Source organism: Crocodylus porosus, unplaced genomic scaffold (assembly GCF_001723895.1).
Source record: "Crocodylus porosus isolate Cpor-Errol unplaced genomic scaffold, CroPor_comp1, whole genome shotgun sequence".
Classification (NCBI taxonomy): Eukaryota; Metazoa; Chordata; order Crocodylia; family Crocodylidae; genus Crocodylus; species Crocodylus porosus.
This window is the reverse complement of record NW_017728909.1, coordinates 64,272,647-64,291,131: the sequence shown is the minus strand read 5'-3', so window position 1 is coordinate 64,291,131 and position 18,485 is coordinate 64,272,647. Positions and strand designations below refer to the sequence as shown.

The window sequence follows — 18,485 nt, the reverse complement described above, 5'->3', positions numbered from 1 at the left end:
CCTTAACCATCAGGAATTATCCTCCTTCTACTCCTCCCCCAAAACCAACTTGCTCTTCTATGTTTTGCCATTTATTGATAACATTTTCGACAAGTCCTCTGCACACTAGTTGAAGAGTAAACAGAATCATAGAACATTAGGGTCGCACGGCACCTCAGGAAGTCTATTCCAACCCCCAACTCAAAGCAGGGCCTTCCCCAACTAGACCATACCAGCCAAGGCTTTGTCTTCACAGGTCTTAAAAACCTCCAAGGATAGAAATTTCACCTCTCCGTGTAGCTGGTTCCATCGTGGGGCACTAGGTTAAAGGCTAGTTTGAAATCCAGATATATGACATCCACGTCATCTCCCTTTTCCAGGGCTCGTGTTAAGGTATTTTTGCTAATCATCTTGGAAAAATGTTTTCATAGTCAGATTTTCGGCAATCTCACCTAAGATCTTATTTTAGTTTCTGCAAATATTTGTGCTCGTGGTTTGGGTTGGGGTGGCCAACCTGTGGCATGCATGCTACTAGTGGCACAGGAAGCCTCTGTGCGTGACACTCAGCAGATTAGGGGAAGCACAGGAAGCATGGTGGCAAACAGAGCCAGAAACAGAGAGCAGTTTAGCAGATGAAGCAGGGAGCAAAGGGGAGGAAGCAGAAAACAGAGCAGAAAAAAACCAGGCAGGGAATGTAGGGCAGGGAGAAGGTGGCAGAACAGCAGAGAAAGGAGACTGGGGTGCTATTTGGGGAGCAAACAGGGCTAATTTGTGGCATGCCCTGCCAAAAAGGTGAGCTCCTCCATTGGTTTAGATTACAAAAATGGAGTTTAGGGACTCAAAAAATGGCTCTAATGAACCATGTTCTGTAACCACTGAAAAAGCAGCTTGAAAAAAAGTTATAACTATATCTCTGAATTAATTTGAATATACTGGATGTTCAAGACACCAAATAACAAATATTTTACTGATTTTATACATAGCATTCCACCTGCTTTTTGCATATTACAGAGTTATATTGCAGAGGTTTGCTCTTGAATGATTTCTAGTGCACACTTCTGTTGTCTTTAGAGGGTCATTCAGATAATACGTAGTTATAAGTAGGAAAAAGATAGGACATGCACAGTAATCCATTTTAAAAACTTTATTAGTGGCACAAGCTCTTAATACAGGCTGTCAAGTACAGCCAGAATTCTGATTATCCTCCATATTAAATCTCTGGGTGAAGGCTGTCTGGAACACTAGGTACTCAGAACCAGATTTTCATATCGTTTACTAATGCTGCCTCTACCATTATCTCACTCCATCCACATAAGTCATTGAGACTCTTCATACGAGTTACTCAGTGTGAGTAAGAACCAGACATGTAGTACTACGTTTCCCTCTGCCATGAGGAACAAAGGGAGAAACCAAGAGAAACTGGGGAATTCAGCACATCCACAGACCACAGGACACTGTCAGCTTCAGCTCTGCAGCACAGGTACTGAAGTCCAGCTGCTCTTTGCTACCCGTTTCCCTGAAGGCCCTACAATATCTAGTTCATGAAAATTAATGCCACTCCATGTAGCATTATCTTATGGTTTGCTCCTGTGGTCACTTTTGGAGTGCTGATGGAGAAAAAGAGAAGTAGAAACTGGGTGCCATTGCAGAAGTGCACTTGTGGTAATCTCAAATTCCAATTCATTTAACCCTTGCTGAGTCTCCTGGGCTTCCTTTCCCTATCTTGTAGTAAGATATAGCCCTGAGTGCAAGGTGAGTTGCATTAAGATCTTTGTTCAGGAAAGTCTTGATACAAAAAGAGGATAACAATGTAGGTGCTTGTTGCAATGTTTGATATTTTTTTAAGCTGCAGTACAGCCGTTGTTCAAGATGTAGATAATTTATTAGCAGAAGCCCATGATGAGATGATGCATCTTTCAATCTGTCATCCTTTATACACCTACGGATGACCTATGATTTCTCATCAGTAATTTGCTCAAGGATATACATTATACAGCCAGCTTAAGAAGGCTGACGATAACCAAAAACACCCATTACATTCCAGAATGCCCAACTGCATTCGTTGCAATGTTACAAACATTAGCGCATATCTAGAAAACTCTTCTGAGATTTACGGGCACTATGTGGAGATTATGTGCAAAAGTTTGCAGACTTTTTTGGCATTGCTATTAAGGTCATATGAAATATATTTCTTACAAATATAAAGCATCCTTTCCCTCTCAGAACTGAAGAAAATTACCCCCCAAAAAAGTTTCAAAAGGTATAATAAAATGATTGGCTAGGAAAACAAACAAAAATTGAAACTATTCCTGGAAAAAAATGTGTGTAAAACCTCCAACAAATGCCACTGTACAAAACCACCTAAAATAAATGCATACATTTGCATCAGCTTTTGTTCTTCAGGAGTCATTATTCACCAGCAGACAGATGACTTTTTACACTATATGCCAATAACCTGAAAGAGAAAATCCAGAAAAGAAAAATTCAGTGAACTATGACAAAAACAAATTCAACTTGGAAAAACATACGCTAATTTATCTAAGGAGAATAATACAAAACACGTGTTCAGTAAGAGAAATAAACCTGAGAAGAAGTAATACCGGAGTGATTTAGGTATGAACATTTGCAATATAATACTGCAATAGAAGTCCAAGTAATGCAGTCCTGCAGATGCAGAAATAGTGAAACATTTTTTGGAGAAATCCTGGCTCCACTGAAGTTTGACCAAAGCTTTATATGGAGATTTTACTCTATGTGGCCTACATACAAAATATTGTGCTTGCTTCTGGGCAAACAAACACCACAAAGTCAAACAGGTTGAAGAGAAGCAACAAACATGATTAGGAATTTGAGGAACTATGTTTTGAGGGAATAGTTATAAATACCCACCATATAATTAAAGAATGACTAAGAGTTCATATAATTCCCACACATTTTAAGGATGTAAATTAACAAGGAAAAAATAATGCACAATGGTACAAACTGTAGGAATAAAAAGATTCAGACAGCAACAGTTTAGACTGAATATCTTTTATTTTGTGATTGATCTTAATTAGTCAAAATGGTTTCAGAAGGCTAGCAGGAGAAGTATCATGACTTGAACTATTTAAAATTAAACTAGACATAGCTCTACAAAATTAAGTGCAGCAAGCAGCTCTGAATTTGTGCATGAACTAAAAGAACCATCAGACCTATTTTGTCTAGAATCTTCTAATGTTGAGTCTTTTAAATGGTGTTTGCTTTCTTGTGAACTAGATTTTGGTTCCAATTAGGTTTTTGACTCATTAGCAATCATTCTTAAGAGGCTTGGTTAAAAAGAAAATCTCACCCAATAATGTTAACGTTTAGCTTGTTTTTTGTCTCTCAGATTTTCCGCTGGAGGACTGCTCCTTCGCCTAAATGGGGGAAAAAGTCCAACACATGAATTAGCTGTAGTTAACCATTTTGCATTAAACACCAAAGCACTCTGACAGTGATAATGCCAGCTTCTAAATGATCTGCATCTGAGGCAAATTCTGTCAGCAGGAATAGGAAGAAAAAAAAAAGGCTAAAATTGTTGATCATAACAATTTCTTTTGCGTTCATTTCTCCTTTTTCACATTTCATATTTTACTTCAGCATCTTTGCCTGACTTCCCCATCATCTCTGAGTGCAGACAGAAGTTACATATGTTGCATGCTCGGCCCCCTAAAAGCACTCTATAGCTGTGCCATGGCACACATGCATGGCTACAGAGTGCTCTTAAAGTAGCAGATCACGCAACTAATTAATCTTCATCAAATGCAGGATCAGTTGAAGGTGCTCCACTTTGGAGCGCCTTATGTTCCCTAGAGTTAATCTGTTTCAACTGGAGCTGGGCTGATGCAGCTCAGCCCTGCCCCACCTCGGGAGCTATCTGCAGGAAGGGATGGGGGATGGAGACAAAGCGAACATTTCCAGTTCTAGACACACATTTCATAAGTAATTATTTTTTCTTCACTAGATTCATTTTGAATATATATTTACATACAAGGAGGGTTTTTATAAATTTGATTTATTAAAACATGTGTGACCAAAAAGGAAAGAAGAGGAAACCGTGTCTGGAAGGCATTTTGTGTTCCTTTTCAGAACTGAGAATTTTGCATTGCAGCCACTTCATCTGTCAACTTAGACCTGTTTTCCAAAACAGTTACTGCATTTACTTATGGCAGTCTGATTTGAAAGTTATAGCACAGGATCATCAAACGACCTAGAAGTAGTTTGTCTTAAGAGGGATATGATAAAGGAAAATAATGAGACTGAATACAGAAGGCAAGAGAAATTCCAAGACAGAAATGGAAAAAAGAGTGGAATAACAAGTGAAAATATGAAGTGATGAGATAAGGGGTCAATGACAGACAAGGACAGAGATGTAAAGCAGGGCAGAGTCTTAAAGAGCACAGAAGGCAAGGGTGAGGAACCTGGCTGTCATGAGGAATGACACTCACAGACCACATCCACCTGGCCTGCTACAGGAGATTTAACCTTCTACGAATGGACACTTTTAGACTAAGGCATAACAACAACAAACCCGGATACAAGTGAGTACATCTCGCTCATACATACTTACAGAAACAGATCAGGTTGGATCTACTATTTCATAACCCACCACCCAAATTCTAGAGTCCAGACATAATGAATCTAAATTCAAATTCCCCATTTCCACATTCGTATAATACAGCAACTCAGTACTGTGCACATTATAACTGGTTTCTACCTTTTGGGTATCTCTAGGTTTCCCGCCATCTTTTGTGGTGGTTTTCGTGGTCGCAGGTTTCTTTCCACTTTTGTCCTACACTCAAAAGAAAAAAAAAAGCCACAATTACAAATTGATCAGATGAGAAGAGGCATCCTCCTCCCCACCCACCTCACTCCAAATATCAGGGAATCAATGATAACTTATCCTGGACTCCTGAAAGCAGAAACAAATAGAGAAAAAAATAAGTTGCCTTCTTGATGAGGCAAATGGAGGTGAACATTTTTGGGCCTCATCCTGGTTTAGTGCAGGGGAGCCTCATGGTAGCAGAAAGCATAGGGAGCAGAGCCACAATCCTCTGGCCCTTCATCCATCAGTGAATAAGTTATAACTGTACAGCACTTGTGCTGTTTGTTTAGATATTCTAATAAGAGAAACTGTAGTTAAATGGGTCAGGCTAGATGATCCTGGGAACACGGTCATGAAAATATTGCCACCAACTGCTAAGAGATTCTGAGGGAGTCTAAAAACTAACCAACAGTTCTTTTGCTGGAAAGAGGAAAAAAAGGGTTTATGAAGAGGAAACAAACAGGATGTACTGTCAAGTAGTGATGAGAATTAATAAATAAGGATTTATAGTTCAGGAATATATTTCCACTTAATTATAATCAGCAAAGTTGCAGGCTGAACTGTTACAGCAAAGAAAAATCTACTGTTCATTCTCTTACAGTGGTGTGGAAATCCAAAGAAAAGATCCCCAGTGCTGTAAAGGATATAGTTAAATACTATGCATCTCATGAATGACTAAACAGAGAAATGTAAAGTTGATTTAGTCAGAGGGGATTTTTGGAAATAGTAATACCTTCCTATCAGGGAACTGCATTTGTTTATCCTCTTCAGTTTAGCTGAGCATTTCTTATAAACAGAATGGAACAACAGTTATATATGAGTAGACACCAGGCTGGGCCAGAATTCAAAAGACAGAGTTCTGACTCTACTTTACTCTTCCTGCCTGGGAGTGCCTGTCCTGTCATGCTCCTAATATGGCACCTCTCCACTGCTGCCAGTTTCCAGTTGGATCACAAGGCTAGAAACAAGCAGCAGAGGCATTTTATTCGGTAGCCAGCAGTGAGGCAGGGAAGAACTGGCATGAAGTCAGCAGCAGGGCAGGGAGACAGTGGTTCAGCTACATCAAGTCAGTGCAGAATGAGGCATCCACCCACTCAGTTGAGACTCTAAACCAGCGATTCCCAACAAGGGTGCCAGGGTACCCGGGGGTGCTGCCAGGTCCTTGGAAGGGTGCTATGAGGTATATGAAGATCAGCAAGTTGTGAGGAGATAAGCAGATAAAGAGATAAATGCAGGCTCAAGATTGTTCCCATCTGAATGATCCCCCACACCCACAGCACATCCCCTTTGCAAGGAAGTAAGCACTGTAATATAAATTAGATAGGGTGCCACTCAATTCATAAAAGTTATGAAGGGGTTACCTTGAGGTCAAAAAGACTGAAAACCACTGCTCTAAATTAAGGGTTTCTTTTAGTACTGGACAAGGGAGCTTGAAGAAGTTATTTGCTGCCTTCCCCTCATCATTACAAATAGGAGCAAAGGACATATGGTAAGCACTGAAGTCATGAAGACTCACTTAGCTAGCACTGAGAACTTCAAGAAATCCTAACAGTTCGGGAATCTGAGCACTTATAGCCACTCAACTGTCGCAGGGGGCTCTAGTTACAAAGCTCAACCATTTCGAACTGTATCAGGTTTTTAAATAATAGCTCACAGAGTGTGTGTCTTAGATAAGTTTTGTGGGCACAGTTTATGATAGCAACACTGGGTAGGTAGGTGGAGGAGGGGAAGCAGGAAGGAAGTACTATTTGACTGCTTTTTTCTGAATGCCAAATTAAATTAAATCCCGTCACTTGCATTCTTCCACGCCTCTAAGAAAACAGCCTCTCTTTTGTGCCATAACTTATAGCTATGTCACAGCAGTGCTTGCAGCAATAAAACGAATAAAAACGAAACTGCTCTCTGTCTTCTGAGGACATTTTTCTCCACCCAACCTATACAAATATTACTAATGAAATTCCCTCCTTCTCTCACTGCTCTGAGCATGTCTACCCCTCTCAAAACTACCTCTTGCGCAGTTCCTCTAGCTCCTTCTGAATCAAGGTTAGAGACACAATGTGATAGGTGAGTGGCTAGAACAGCAGTGCCACATGGGACAGCGTCACTGGATATGGTAATTTTTGTGCCCCTCCAGGGTTGACACCCAAGGCCAATGCCCCCATCACCCTCCTTCATTAAATTACCGAAGTGCAGATGCCTCTAAGGGCCCATACAGTTCTGCTCTTACTTCTTGCCAATCTTCCTTCTTTCTCCAAAGAGGTTAAACTTAACAACATTTGCACCTTTCTGGATATTTTTTAACCAGATATATAATCAGGCTAGTACTATATCTTGATATTGCCCTTTAAAATTACACATTGCCAAATAAAAGAACAGAAGAAGTATTTCTAAAAGCCAGATAAAACCAATACAAAAAAGGACAAAAACCCACATGCAAAACAGATAATTTTATAAGTCCCTAGTGAGAGAATGTCCTACCTCTGAGTGTTGTAGTTTGGCAGGTGGTTTTGAGCAGGCATCAAAGTCCCCTGATAGGGCATCAATAGCTGCAGAATCATCTGCAGGCTTCTGCAACAAAATTACCATCACTCAAAGTATGGAAAGCAAAGAATTCAAAGGATTCTAAAACTATCAAATATAGCAAAATCAAGACAAACAAGTCACACTTGCACAGTCCACAACTATATTTTTAGACAGCACAGTTCTGTTCCCAAGTAAATGCTACAACCTGTAATCCTGTGCCAACATTTTAAAAAAGAACTATATTTAAAGCAACCTGGTGGTAGTCTGTATGGCCAGACATATTATAGAAGTTGTACACCTCTACAGACCTTACTGTGGAGCAGCCAAAGCACAGTAACAGTTCCATGAGTCTGTTCCCATCCCAAAATGAGTCAGAATTAAACTGGGAGTGAAAATAAATCCCAAATTAATGAAGACAAAGTCGTTGTGGGTTATATTCTGCCTGCTGCAGGAATGGAAGAGTCAGTCCTCCCCCCAGCCATACGATTCACCTGGTACAGTTGCTGGAAGATATCCAAAAAAGTGACGCTATTTTGAAGTCAGCAGGAGTTAACTGCTTGGAACTTTTTGAAAATCAAGTTACATATGTAAGTCTGTAAATCAGTTTTAAATGGTCCATTTTTTTAAATCTTGGGCCCTATATATTTGTTATACATGGAGCTGATAGTGCTGTTTCAGGTTCCAGACTGCACAGGCAACATTGAGCCTGTAAATTTCATAACTTTGGAGCAAAGAATGTTAAAACCTTTGAACACTGGGTTTTTGGGATCATGCACTAGGGCTGTGTGCAGCTTCGGGTCCTGATTCGATTCGAAGGAGATTCAGCCCAATTCGTTGGCTGGATCTCTGAATCTGAATCAAATCAGGGGACCAATGAAAAGGTCTGAATCAATTTGAAGTTCTCCGAATCGATTCAGAAAAGATTCAGAGAGCTTTGGCAATTCGGGCAGTCCCCATTGGCTGCAGCAGGGAGCTGGACCTGGACTCCATGCTGGTACGTGAGGGGCAGGGGAGTGGGGACTGGAAGAGGAGACCATGGGGGGACCCCTGCTAGGTCCCATCCCCTGCCTGCTCTCCCAGCCCCCCCGAGTGCTCCCTGACCACTCTCCCAACCTCCGCCATGGCTCCCCTGCCGGCCCCAGCTCCTGGTTGTTTGAAAAAAGCCCCTGCTCACAGAGCGCTGCGGGGGAGGGGGGAAAGGGGTCGATCCTCGCTACTCCCTACTGCCCCACCTGCGTGGGGGGCTCTGCCACGATGCCCCAACCGCTACCCGCTCTCCCAGCCCCCCCATGGCTGCCCTGCCTGCCCCAGCTCCCAGCATTTTAAAAAAACAAAACAAAACCCCCGCACTCACTGGCAGGGGTCAGGGGGCTCATAGTGGAGTCCCCTACATGGCGTGGGACAGTGGGGGGGCAGCAAGGATCGCCCCCTAGCCAGGCGGCAGCTGGTGAGCGTGGGCTTTTTTTCAAAGAGCCAGGAGCTGGGGCAGGCTGGGCAGCCATCAAGAGTGGGCAGGGGATGGGGCCTGTGTGGTTTGGAGATTTGGCTGATTGAGCAGCAGCCAAATCAGATTCAGCTGAATTGAATCACTGTCCCCCCAAACCAGCCAAATCCAAATTGAATACTAGCCGTGTCGCACAGACCTATTGTATATGTCTGTTACATGTATACTATAAAGTACTATGCATTTGGAGGACTTCACTATCAATATTTCTTCATCTATTCAGTAGCATTTAAAGAGATTTGAACCGTACAATGCCTTAAAATGAAAGATAACATTGCTCAGATCAGCATTCAGTTATGAGCACAGTCAGGATGGGGTCAATGCAGAACAAAACAGTAATGACTTTTACCTTTGGTTCTTTTGGTTCCAAGTCCTCTTTTGACATTGGTTTTACTGGTTTACCCTTTAAAGGAAGAAGATATATAGAATAAATGCAAACCAGTGAATCTTTACTTTGAAGTGATAAACTGGAAAAATAAAATAGGCTTTACACAGGTCATCATTTAAAAGATACAAATTTGCAACAATTAAGGCACTGAGCTGTCTCTAGTCACTTAATTTCTACTGTAAGGCACTTTATAATCTGTTTATCATGTTAATGTGAGATGCCCTGCAATCTCAGGGATCTCCCATTTTAATTGCCTTCTGAGTATATACACCGTGTTGTTTGTTAGTCACAGACAACTTACTCAATTATCTCCAATGTTTACTCACATTATTCAATTACAAGGGGAAGCTGACCCATATATACATAAACTTGTATTAAGACAGTCAAGGGCAAGTTCAAAACAAACAAGCAAAAAGCTGTGAAGTATCTGTTCTACATACCTGTTCATTTGAGTCCAAAAGCGCTCTATACTCAGGAGGAATTGTATCATCTCTTTCTCCAAGTTTGTCTGTGTGTTCAGATTTAGCCTTTTCCTATAAACATGAAACAAACATTACTATTCCTTCATTGTTACTGTAGAATCTAACTACAACAGCTGGTATTCATTACAGTTGCTTGTATAATAGTATATCATGTAATAGATGGCCCACATGAATTGAAACCTGGGACCAAATTTATTAGTTAGGAGGATCCTAAGAGTCACTATTTCAGTTTCAAGTGAAATATTTCTGTATGAGAACAGCAGCACTTTTAAACGCTACAAATTTCAGGATCAGTACAATCAGCTACATTTCTGGTTAACTGTGAAACTTGCACTTAGTGCCTGAAGCTTTAAAAACCGCTATCCCTCAACAAATACACCATTTTAATAAGTAAAAAAGGCCTAACATGATGATAGACGCTACTTATTTAAAGTAAGTTTTCAGCTTTGCTTTCAGGATCATACCCATTTATAAAAGTTCCATATCTGATACCTCTGTTTTAGAACCCATCCACAGGTTGCCCTCATTTAAACCAAAAAGCTGATATTACAATACCGTAGCTTTGGGCTGCTGCTCCTGGGACATGATCAGAATGGATAAAAACACTTCTTAACAGCCAAATACCACAATGAAGTGAAAGTAGCCTCTCTCTCTCAGCAGGAAGCAGCCTGAACTGGCTGTAGCCAGATACGGGGGTTTTTGTTTATAAACATAAATATGCTTAAGAGGATATGGCATCACAGGTTCCTGAATACTATATGTAAAATGGAAGTGTGCATTCAACAAAGTACTGTGAATAGAAGTCTACAGTTATCTTTGAATGTTGTTCTAATTTCTGTGTATAGCATACAAATATGACCTTTGAAATAGATATGAATGTGTTCTTCAGCATCTGCAAATTTATAATCAAAATATTAGTGACAATGACAGAAAACCTAATCTGGTAACATTTCTTTTATGTCTTAAAAGTGGTACAGCAGTTAAGCACACATGAACCACAATGAAAACATAGAAGTGGAAGGGACCTTTTGGATCACCAAGTCCTACCCCCTGCTCTGGCAGGTGGCCACATTTATATAAACCTTTGGATGAACTCCTTATGATCTGTCTTAAAACTAGTTACTTTTCCTCAACTACTCCCACTAAGTAGACTGTTTCATAATCTCACTGTTCTAATGGTTAGGATGCTTATTCTTATTTCTGGTCCAAATTTATTCATGGCTACTTCATACACATTTGTCCTTGTGTCAAGACTGTTCTTTTAATTTTGATTGCTCTTTACCTTTCCCTGGTGTTTATGTTAATGTTATGTACAGATACAACTTTTTCTTCAGGCTTGGCATATAGCAGAATTTTCCATTGTTCTCTCCTGACCACTTTTGGCCAATGGGGGAAAAGAGGAGGAGGAGCAGCATAGGATAGAATATTTGCAGACATAGCTAGGAAAATATTATTACAAAATAAAGACTCAACAGGTCAACAAGGCAGGGAAAAGTCTTAAAGAAAAAAATAGGAATCAGTAGTAAGAAAGATCACCTGCTCCCACCACCACTAAAAACAGCAACAAAATTCAAGAATGGAATAGCTATACGTGATTTTTTTTTAATTTCATCTTTAGTAGCTTCTTGATGGATTTCCTCTTTGTGGAGTAATAAATGCACTTTAACATCCAAAAAACTGAAGAAGTCACTTTAGAAACAAAGACTGGAAAAGAAAGCTGTAATGTACTGGCAGTTGTTGAAATGGCTGTAAAAGGTTTAAAAGATTACATGAAGTGATTAATTAAACTGCAACTGCTTGAATAAAAACATGCAGAATTTAAAGTCTATTCACATGACTGAAAATGATATACCATTCTCTCTCCTATGTACACACATTGCAATACTTCAATAAAAAAGGTATCAAGATAAGCAGATGTCCCAGTTTTTTCTTGACACCGCAAGTTTCAGAATATCTTTCATTACCTTTACTTTATCTACGATGGGCTTGTTTTCATCAGGGTCAGGTTCTCTTTGTCCCAGTGAATCAGAGAGGAGATCTAGGGCTTTGTCTAGCTCCTTTCCACCCTAGCAAAATAAAATATGTTGCAGAAAACAAATATGCTGCCACACTTTACTAAAGCAGGGCTTGTTAACTTCTTCAAACACTGAAAAATCTATTCTGCTTTTATAATATCACAAACAAAGTTAACTTCAGTGAAACAAAAACACACGAAGGGTTACTGAGAGTGTCTACATGAGACACTTATTGGGCAGTCATTACTGCACAGTCATTTAGTACTTGCTTATACCACATGAATGGTTTTAGTACTTACTTATACAAGTACTAAATGAGTGCGCATTAACCAGGAGTTATCGCACAGTAGTGTCACTGAATGAGTTTTTTCACGTTGCTGACAGCGCAGTAGCCCAAGACTACTGTGCAGTAACATCATGTCATGCTTCTGCCATGCAGGGCTACTGTGCAGTCAGTGTCTTTTTTACTGTGCAGTCAATTGATACTGGTCTATCGGTGACAATTTGAAAAAAATTAACTTTACTAACAGGAGCCACATTATTTTACCAAAGTCACAATCAGCTGCTAAGCAAGTGCCAGCTGAACGTTTCCATGGGCACAGTTTCTCATTAACGTTTTAAACTTTATTTTCCAGAAAGTGCTGTCATTTGCTTGCTTGTATAGATTTTAGCCACTGAAACATTAACTTCTCCCATTAATCTTTTTTAGTCGGGCATAAGCCAAAATAGTTCTCTCACATGCCATTGTAACAGCAAACAGAAACAGAAGGGGGAGCTTCCCCTGAATTGACAAGGGATGAGAAGTTTGTGCAAAAGCACTTCGTATCCAAGCCAAAAATAGTTTTCCCTTTACTTGTAACAGAAAAGTGGAGTTCAACCTTCACTTGCAATCTTGTTTCAGACAAGCCACACCAAATAAATAAATAATAAATTATTAATATTAGCAATGGTAGCAAGCACATGGTTCCTTAGGGATACACCATGCACATCTAGCTCATTTCTCCCTCTGTCAACTAAATTCTGCTAGATGTAACAGACCCTATTATGGTGCATATACCTGCTACAAAAATAGACATGAATGTGTGTCCTTATTACGGCCAAGGCTAGTCACAAACCCATCATAAAATCTCTTCTGACTCGCAATAGAAAGGGGGGCATACTTAGAGGCTATAACTGGGTCTTCCTTTATGCACGTCTTGGCTCATAGATCTTAAGCTGTAAAGTTTTCCTCCGGGTTTTTTGAGGAACCAGAAGACGACTCTGGAAATTACACCCCATTTTTTGTTGCTGACAAGGAGCTTCTAGTAACATCAAAATCGAATTTGGGACATTAAGCTGAAATTGTACCTAACATCTAGACCCCAGAATTATTTTCTACAGAAAAATTAGCTTGCTAGCCAGTCAGTCTTAAAAGGTAAAGAGTTTAATTTTATAGTAGGCTTCATGATTAAAAACTTTTCCAATCAGACCCCTTCCTTGATTTGGTTTTAACATAAATATCCTCATCATTTAAAAACTTGCATATTGCTTACTTGAGGAGCAGCTGAGTGCACTGCAGAAGCCGCAGTAAAGGAAACAGCATCTTCAGTAGGTGCAGCAGAAGATTTTTTAACCTCTGTTGCTTCCTAAAATAAAAAGAAACATGATGATCTGTGAACAGCACTAAAAAAAAGAAAACAAACACAGGAAATCCCAGCTTTATGGCATAGGAACTCCCAGATCTATGGTAGGCAACTTTTTTCCTCCTGGTAGTGTCCTTTAAGATTGCAATTTTATAACATTATACCTATTTCAGTCCAACTTACTTTATTTATAAGAGTCCTTAATGCCTCTCAATTTGTCTATGTGCTCTAAATTCTATATTTCAGAAGTAACTTGCTTAAGTACACCCAGTAGTACAACTAAGGGAGGGCAAAAGGAGCACCTGCCCCAAAGCATCAAGTTCGGAGGGACACCAAATTCCCCCCTTCTCAAACTCCACAAAGTTCACACCCTGGTAGCATTTCCATGCTGGTATATTCAAGAGTCCCCAGCTACTGCTTTAAGAACAACAGTGGTGCTGGCAGCTAGGGACTATTTTTAGGAGGTCCTGGCATGGAAAAGGCGACAGCCTCCCTCCGCCCCCTCACCACCAACAACCTCAAAACCCACAGGTGCCGCACCACACCCCACTCCACGCTCTTGGAACTGCATCCTTCACCCTACAGCGTTTGCCCAACTCTGCTTATTATGGCACTGAGCTGGCATAAGGAATCCAGACACATTTCCCAGGTGAAATCCTGGCCTCAAAGTCAAAAGGCAAAAACTGCAATGCCTATTATCCCAGAGATTTTTCCAAGTAATCGCTAAGGTTCTAGCATAATCATTTAAGTAAAAACAAACAAACAAATCTGATTTTTTCTTATTATTTAGGAAAGTCTGGGTCTCTGTTCTTTCAAAATTCATTGTTAAAAAAAATTGACAGAAAACCCAAATTACTTAATTTGAATAACTGCAAATCAAGTGCTTTTAAATATCTTACTTTTGAAGTGGTTATTGGTGCAGACTGTACAGTTGTTGCTGCAGAACAGGAAAATCCCTCTGACAAAGCATCAAGGAGATCACTTTCACTCATGGGCTGCAGTTGAAAAGAAACAAAATCACAAATGTAACCCTTTTGTCCTTTAAAAATCTGCTGCTTACTCAGATCATGAAGATCACAGATGACTCTTAAAGCACAGATTGGAAAATGTTTTGTTACCTGCTTAATGTATACCAAATGGAATAGTAAATGACTGTCTGAACCTTTACTTATTTACCTCAGGTTTTTCTTGAGGTTTTGGCATAAGTGGTTTTCCATCTTTATCCTGAAAGAATGGGAAAGGAAAAAACATCCCTCTGTTAATAATACAGTATGTTATGACCATGAAACACAAGGCTTTGATAACAGTAGTTGTAATAAACAATGGTTAAATAACATATAGTATATATATATATATACACGTGTGTTTTTTATATATATATACCGTATTTTTCAGACCATAAGACGCACCTGACCATAAGACGCACCCAGTTTTACGCACCCCTCCTGGAGCCTCAGTCTCCGCGGCAGTGAGTCCCTCCTTCGGACTCCTGCCCTGTCTGTTCCGGCCAGCCATTTTTATTGCCGGCTCCCGGCCACCAGCACGGGCGCCGGCTTCCGGTGTAAACAAGCGGCGGATGTCCCGCTTGGGCTCCACCGCCTCCACGGGCAAGCTCCGCCCCATCTCCCTGGGACACGGCATAAACAAGCAGCGGGTGTCCCGCTCGGGCTCCGCCGCCTCCGCGGGCAAGCTCCGCCCCATCTCCCTGGGACACGGCATAAACAAGCAGCGGGTGTCCCGCTCGGGCTCCGCCGCCTCCGCGGGCAAGCTCCGCCCCGTCTCCCTGGGACACACACCTTTGGACCATAAGACGCACCCTCGTTTTCCCCCCACTTTTGGGGGGAAAAAAGTGCGTCTTATGGTCTGAAAAATACGGTATTTTACACAACTAATTTACCTAACAAGAACCTCTGCAATTTACTAGTGAAGTCACAAAGACAAATAATGCTGCAGGATTTTAAAGTAAAATCTTGCACATGTTGATTCTTTCTCAATTTATAAATAAAAGCCTAATGTGGAGCCCTATATGGTCACTCCAGGACCCACAGTCCTTCTCATGCAACAACTCAGTAACAAAAGTTGTGAAGGCCTTAGTCACACGCTTCCAACTGTCTTCTTGTCAGTATCAGTCCTCAATGAAACTTGTAAAAAACCCATCTGCTCCAATGGCATTGTCCAGATGTAACTAATTGATTTTAACAGATTTCTTTTAAAACAAGCAATAATGAAATCCAGTTCACATTACCTAAGATTACTCATACTTGGGTACCACAGAGTACGCTACATAGGCCCAAATTTATTTTTACATAAAAACTCCCTAATGTTCAGATACCCTGATGAATTATACATCTTAATGAATACATTTTTTTAAATATTTAAAGTAGTGCCCAAAGCAACAAAGTCATTTCAAATATGAACTGCAGCTGTAGCTACATCCATACACACCTGTAAACAAAGACAAAGGAACACATTACAAGACATTACCTTGGCTTCAATTAATCTGTAGTCAGGAGGGATCGTTTCTTCATCTTCACCCAGTTTTTCTCGTTCTTCTTCTTTGGCTTTCTCCTAAAAGAAAACAGTGGAGCATCTCTCAACAGAAATGTCATAAGGCAGTGGTTTTCAACCCTTTTTTCTATTTTTGGACTCCTAAAAAATGTAGAATGGAGGTGCGGATCCCATAGAATTGTAAGTGGGGGTATTCACATACTTTTGACTGATCATAGTCATCTTTTGCAGACGCCTTAGAATAGCCTGTGGACCCCCAGGGTCCATGGACCACAGGTTTGAAAACCACTGTCATAAGGCTTTGAACACTGCATGTGAGCAGACAACTGATGTTGCAGCAACATTTTGATACTATTGTAGTCATTAGGCAAAAATCTTATATTTCCTTTGGTAATTTTTAATTTATATCTAATACACTTGATTTTACACTCAGTTCCTTCAGCGTAAATCAGGAGTACTCTATTTCTTACTATAGAGTTCAATTTTGTTTTTAAAACTGACAGAAGCAAATAAGAGAATAAGCATAAATCAGCAACAAATAGAGCATTATTCTCCTGGGACTTTGATTCAGGAGTGCTGGACTCCAGTATAATTTAAAGCTTCAAAGGAGCACGCTTAAGATTCAGTGTACATAAGCTCATGTTAAGGAGACAGCTGAGAGAGAAGGCAGGAGAGCCTTCCCCGCTTCTCTTCCCCACTTCCCCACTGGCTACCCTTTTCCATGATAATTACCACCTAGCCCAAAATTTCCAAGTTTTAGAAGACAAAAAAAAAAAATCACACCGCAAACTTGTATAGTTCCTAAAACAGACTGGACAGTTCTTTTTGATAATAAGCTGAACTATGACGTTTTTATGACAGCACACCTTTAATAAAAAATTACTACTGTACATTGTGTTTCTGACTTTGTTGTTATATACAATATTAAGAGGCAGCTTCAACAATATGCCAGCCCAACATCTGAAATTTAGTTCCTTTTGAAAAGACAACAGAACATTTCTGGGCATGTTTTACATACATTTCAGCTGTGCTTTAGTGTAGCTTTCAGAAACTAAATAAAGACAATTTTCAGGAGTTGCCTTAATTTAGAAAGGTTATTGTGCTATTGCATTTTTTCATTTTTGTATCATTGTACTTATACATGGAATTAATAAAATATGCAGTAATCATGCCAGCCAAAACCTGACTCCTGGAAATTATCTGGTCTAAGCTAGCATGTGTCAAGAGAAGCACATTTACAAAGCCCAACTCCCGTTTTACCTTCACTTTATCCACAGCAGGTTTACTTTCTTCTGGGTCAGGTTCTCTCTTTCCTAGACTACCAGACAATGCTTCAACTGCCTCATCTGGCACTTGGCCAACCTGTAAAGACATTTGCTATTGCATGAGATGCAGCTGTAGTTTGATATTCCCCTGGCTTCAAAGTGACCCATTCAGAAAGACAAACCCAAATTTATCACCACACATTATAAACATCTTCATTTTACAACTAACAAATATATACGTGTAGATAAAGTCCACTGAGTGCCTCTGTCTATATTACATATATCAGTAATGAACAGGAACTAGTCTGAAACCAGTGCTCCAACTTTTTATGAAGCAGGAGTAAACTTTTACTTGAGCACCAATTCTAGTTCTCTCCAGATTACTCACTGAAGTCGTTACTGATGGAGCTGAAGATTGCACTGTGCACATGGCAGCATGCGGGACAACTTCTTCCTTGGTAGTCTTTGCATGGGTCGAAACCGCAGGGGTCTTTGCAGGGGTCGAAACCGCAGGGGTCTGATGCAGACAAATACAGGGACCTTTACAAACTTGCTCAGAGAACAGAGCAATGAAACCCTCTCCCCCCCCCAAAAAAATACAACAGAATATGATTGTTGCAAGACTGTTTGAATGTAGTGAAAAATTACTAAGCAAAAGTATAGATTTGAGTAAAACCTGCAGCCAGATATTAAAAACATTTTAACTGTTGTCTGTGTATAAACGGTGTATACAATACCACAGACAACATGAAAAATAATGAAGAACTAGCAAAAGAAGAACAAGTATTTCCAGGACAATATTGTGAAAAACACTACAGATATTTTCTAAAAACCCACCATCCTAAAATTCTCTCTTCAGCGCCAGTGCAATATACACATTTAAAGATCCCAGAAGACTTACGACAGATGCATTAGTGGGCTTAGTTGGTTTGGACTGTGCTGCAGGTGCTGCTGGACAGACAAATTCTTTCGAAAATTCATCAACGAGCTCAGAATCGCTTAAAGGCTGCAATTAAAAGGAAAGTGTGGTATAAACTGACTGATTCATTTCTATCTTGCAAAAACAAGATAAAAGGTATCTTGCAAAAACACACCAACTTCTCAGAAAATAAACAAGCTCTCAGCCAACAACTGGGCAACCGTTCTGAATTTCAAAATATAATAAGTATCGCAAATTAATCACAATCCTGCAAACAAAACTAAAAATATTTCCTCCATAATTCATAATTTACATTCTTATAAATAAAGGTGATTCTTACTGAAATGATAGTTTCATAGTAGCTAGAGTCGGAAGGGACCTAGGTAGATCATCTAGTCCGACCCCCTGCCTTGGCAGGAAAGAGCACCGGGGTCAGA

The 18,485-nt window shown here is 40.1% G+C and overlaps 1 protein-coding gene across 1 annotated transcript in view; it reads right to left on the bottom strand.

Moving 5' to 3' along the window:
- Positions 1–1,260: 1,260 nt before the first annotated feature.
- The window catches only part of CAST (calpastatin), an 84,983-nt gene continuing 67,758 nt past the window's right edge, over positions 1,261–18,485 (bottom strand). Inside the window, exons 19-32 of the mRNA XM_019532403.1 lie at positions 18,031–18,135; positions 17,518–17,646; positions 17,125–17,226; positions 15,841–15,924; positions 14,533–14,580; positions 14,256–14,351; positions 13,267–13,359; positions 11,684–11,785; positions 9,678–9,770; positions 9,199–9,252; positions 7,301–7,390; positions 4,715–4,794; positions 3,308–3,374; positions 1,261–2,434 (exon numbers count right to left, since the gene is read on the bottom strand). Coding sequence (XP_019387948.1) covers positions 3,317–3,374; positions 4,715–4,794; positions 7,301–7,390; positions 9,199–9,252; positions 9,678–9,770; positions 11,684–11,785; positions 13,267–13,359; positions 14,256–14,351; positions 14,533–14,580; positions 15,841–15,924; positions 17,125–17,226; positions 17,518–17,646; positions 18,031–18,135 — 1,134 coding nt within the window. The 3' untranslated portion in view covers positions 1,261–2,434; positions 3,308–3,316. The remainder of the gene's footprint in view (positions 2,435–3,307; positions 3,375–4,714; positions 4,795–7,300; positions 7,391–9,198; positions 9,253–9,677; positions 9,771–11,683; positions 11,786–13,266; positions 13,360–14,255; positions 14,352–14,532; positions 14,581–15,840; positions 15,925–17,124; positions 17,227–17,517; positions 17,647–18,030; positions 18,136–18,485) is intronic.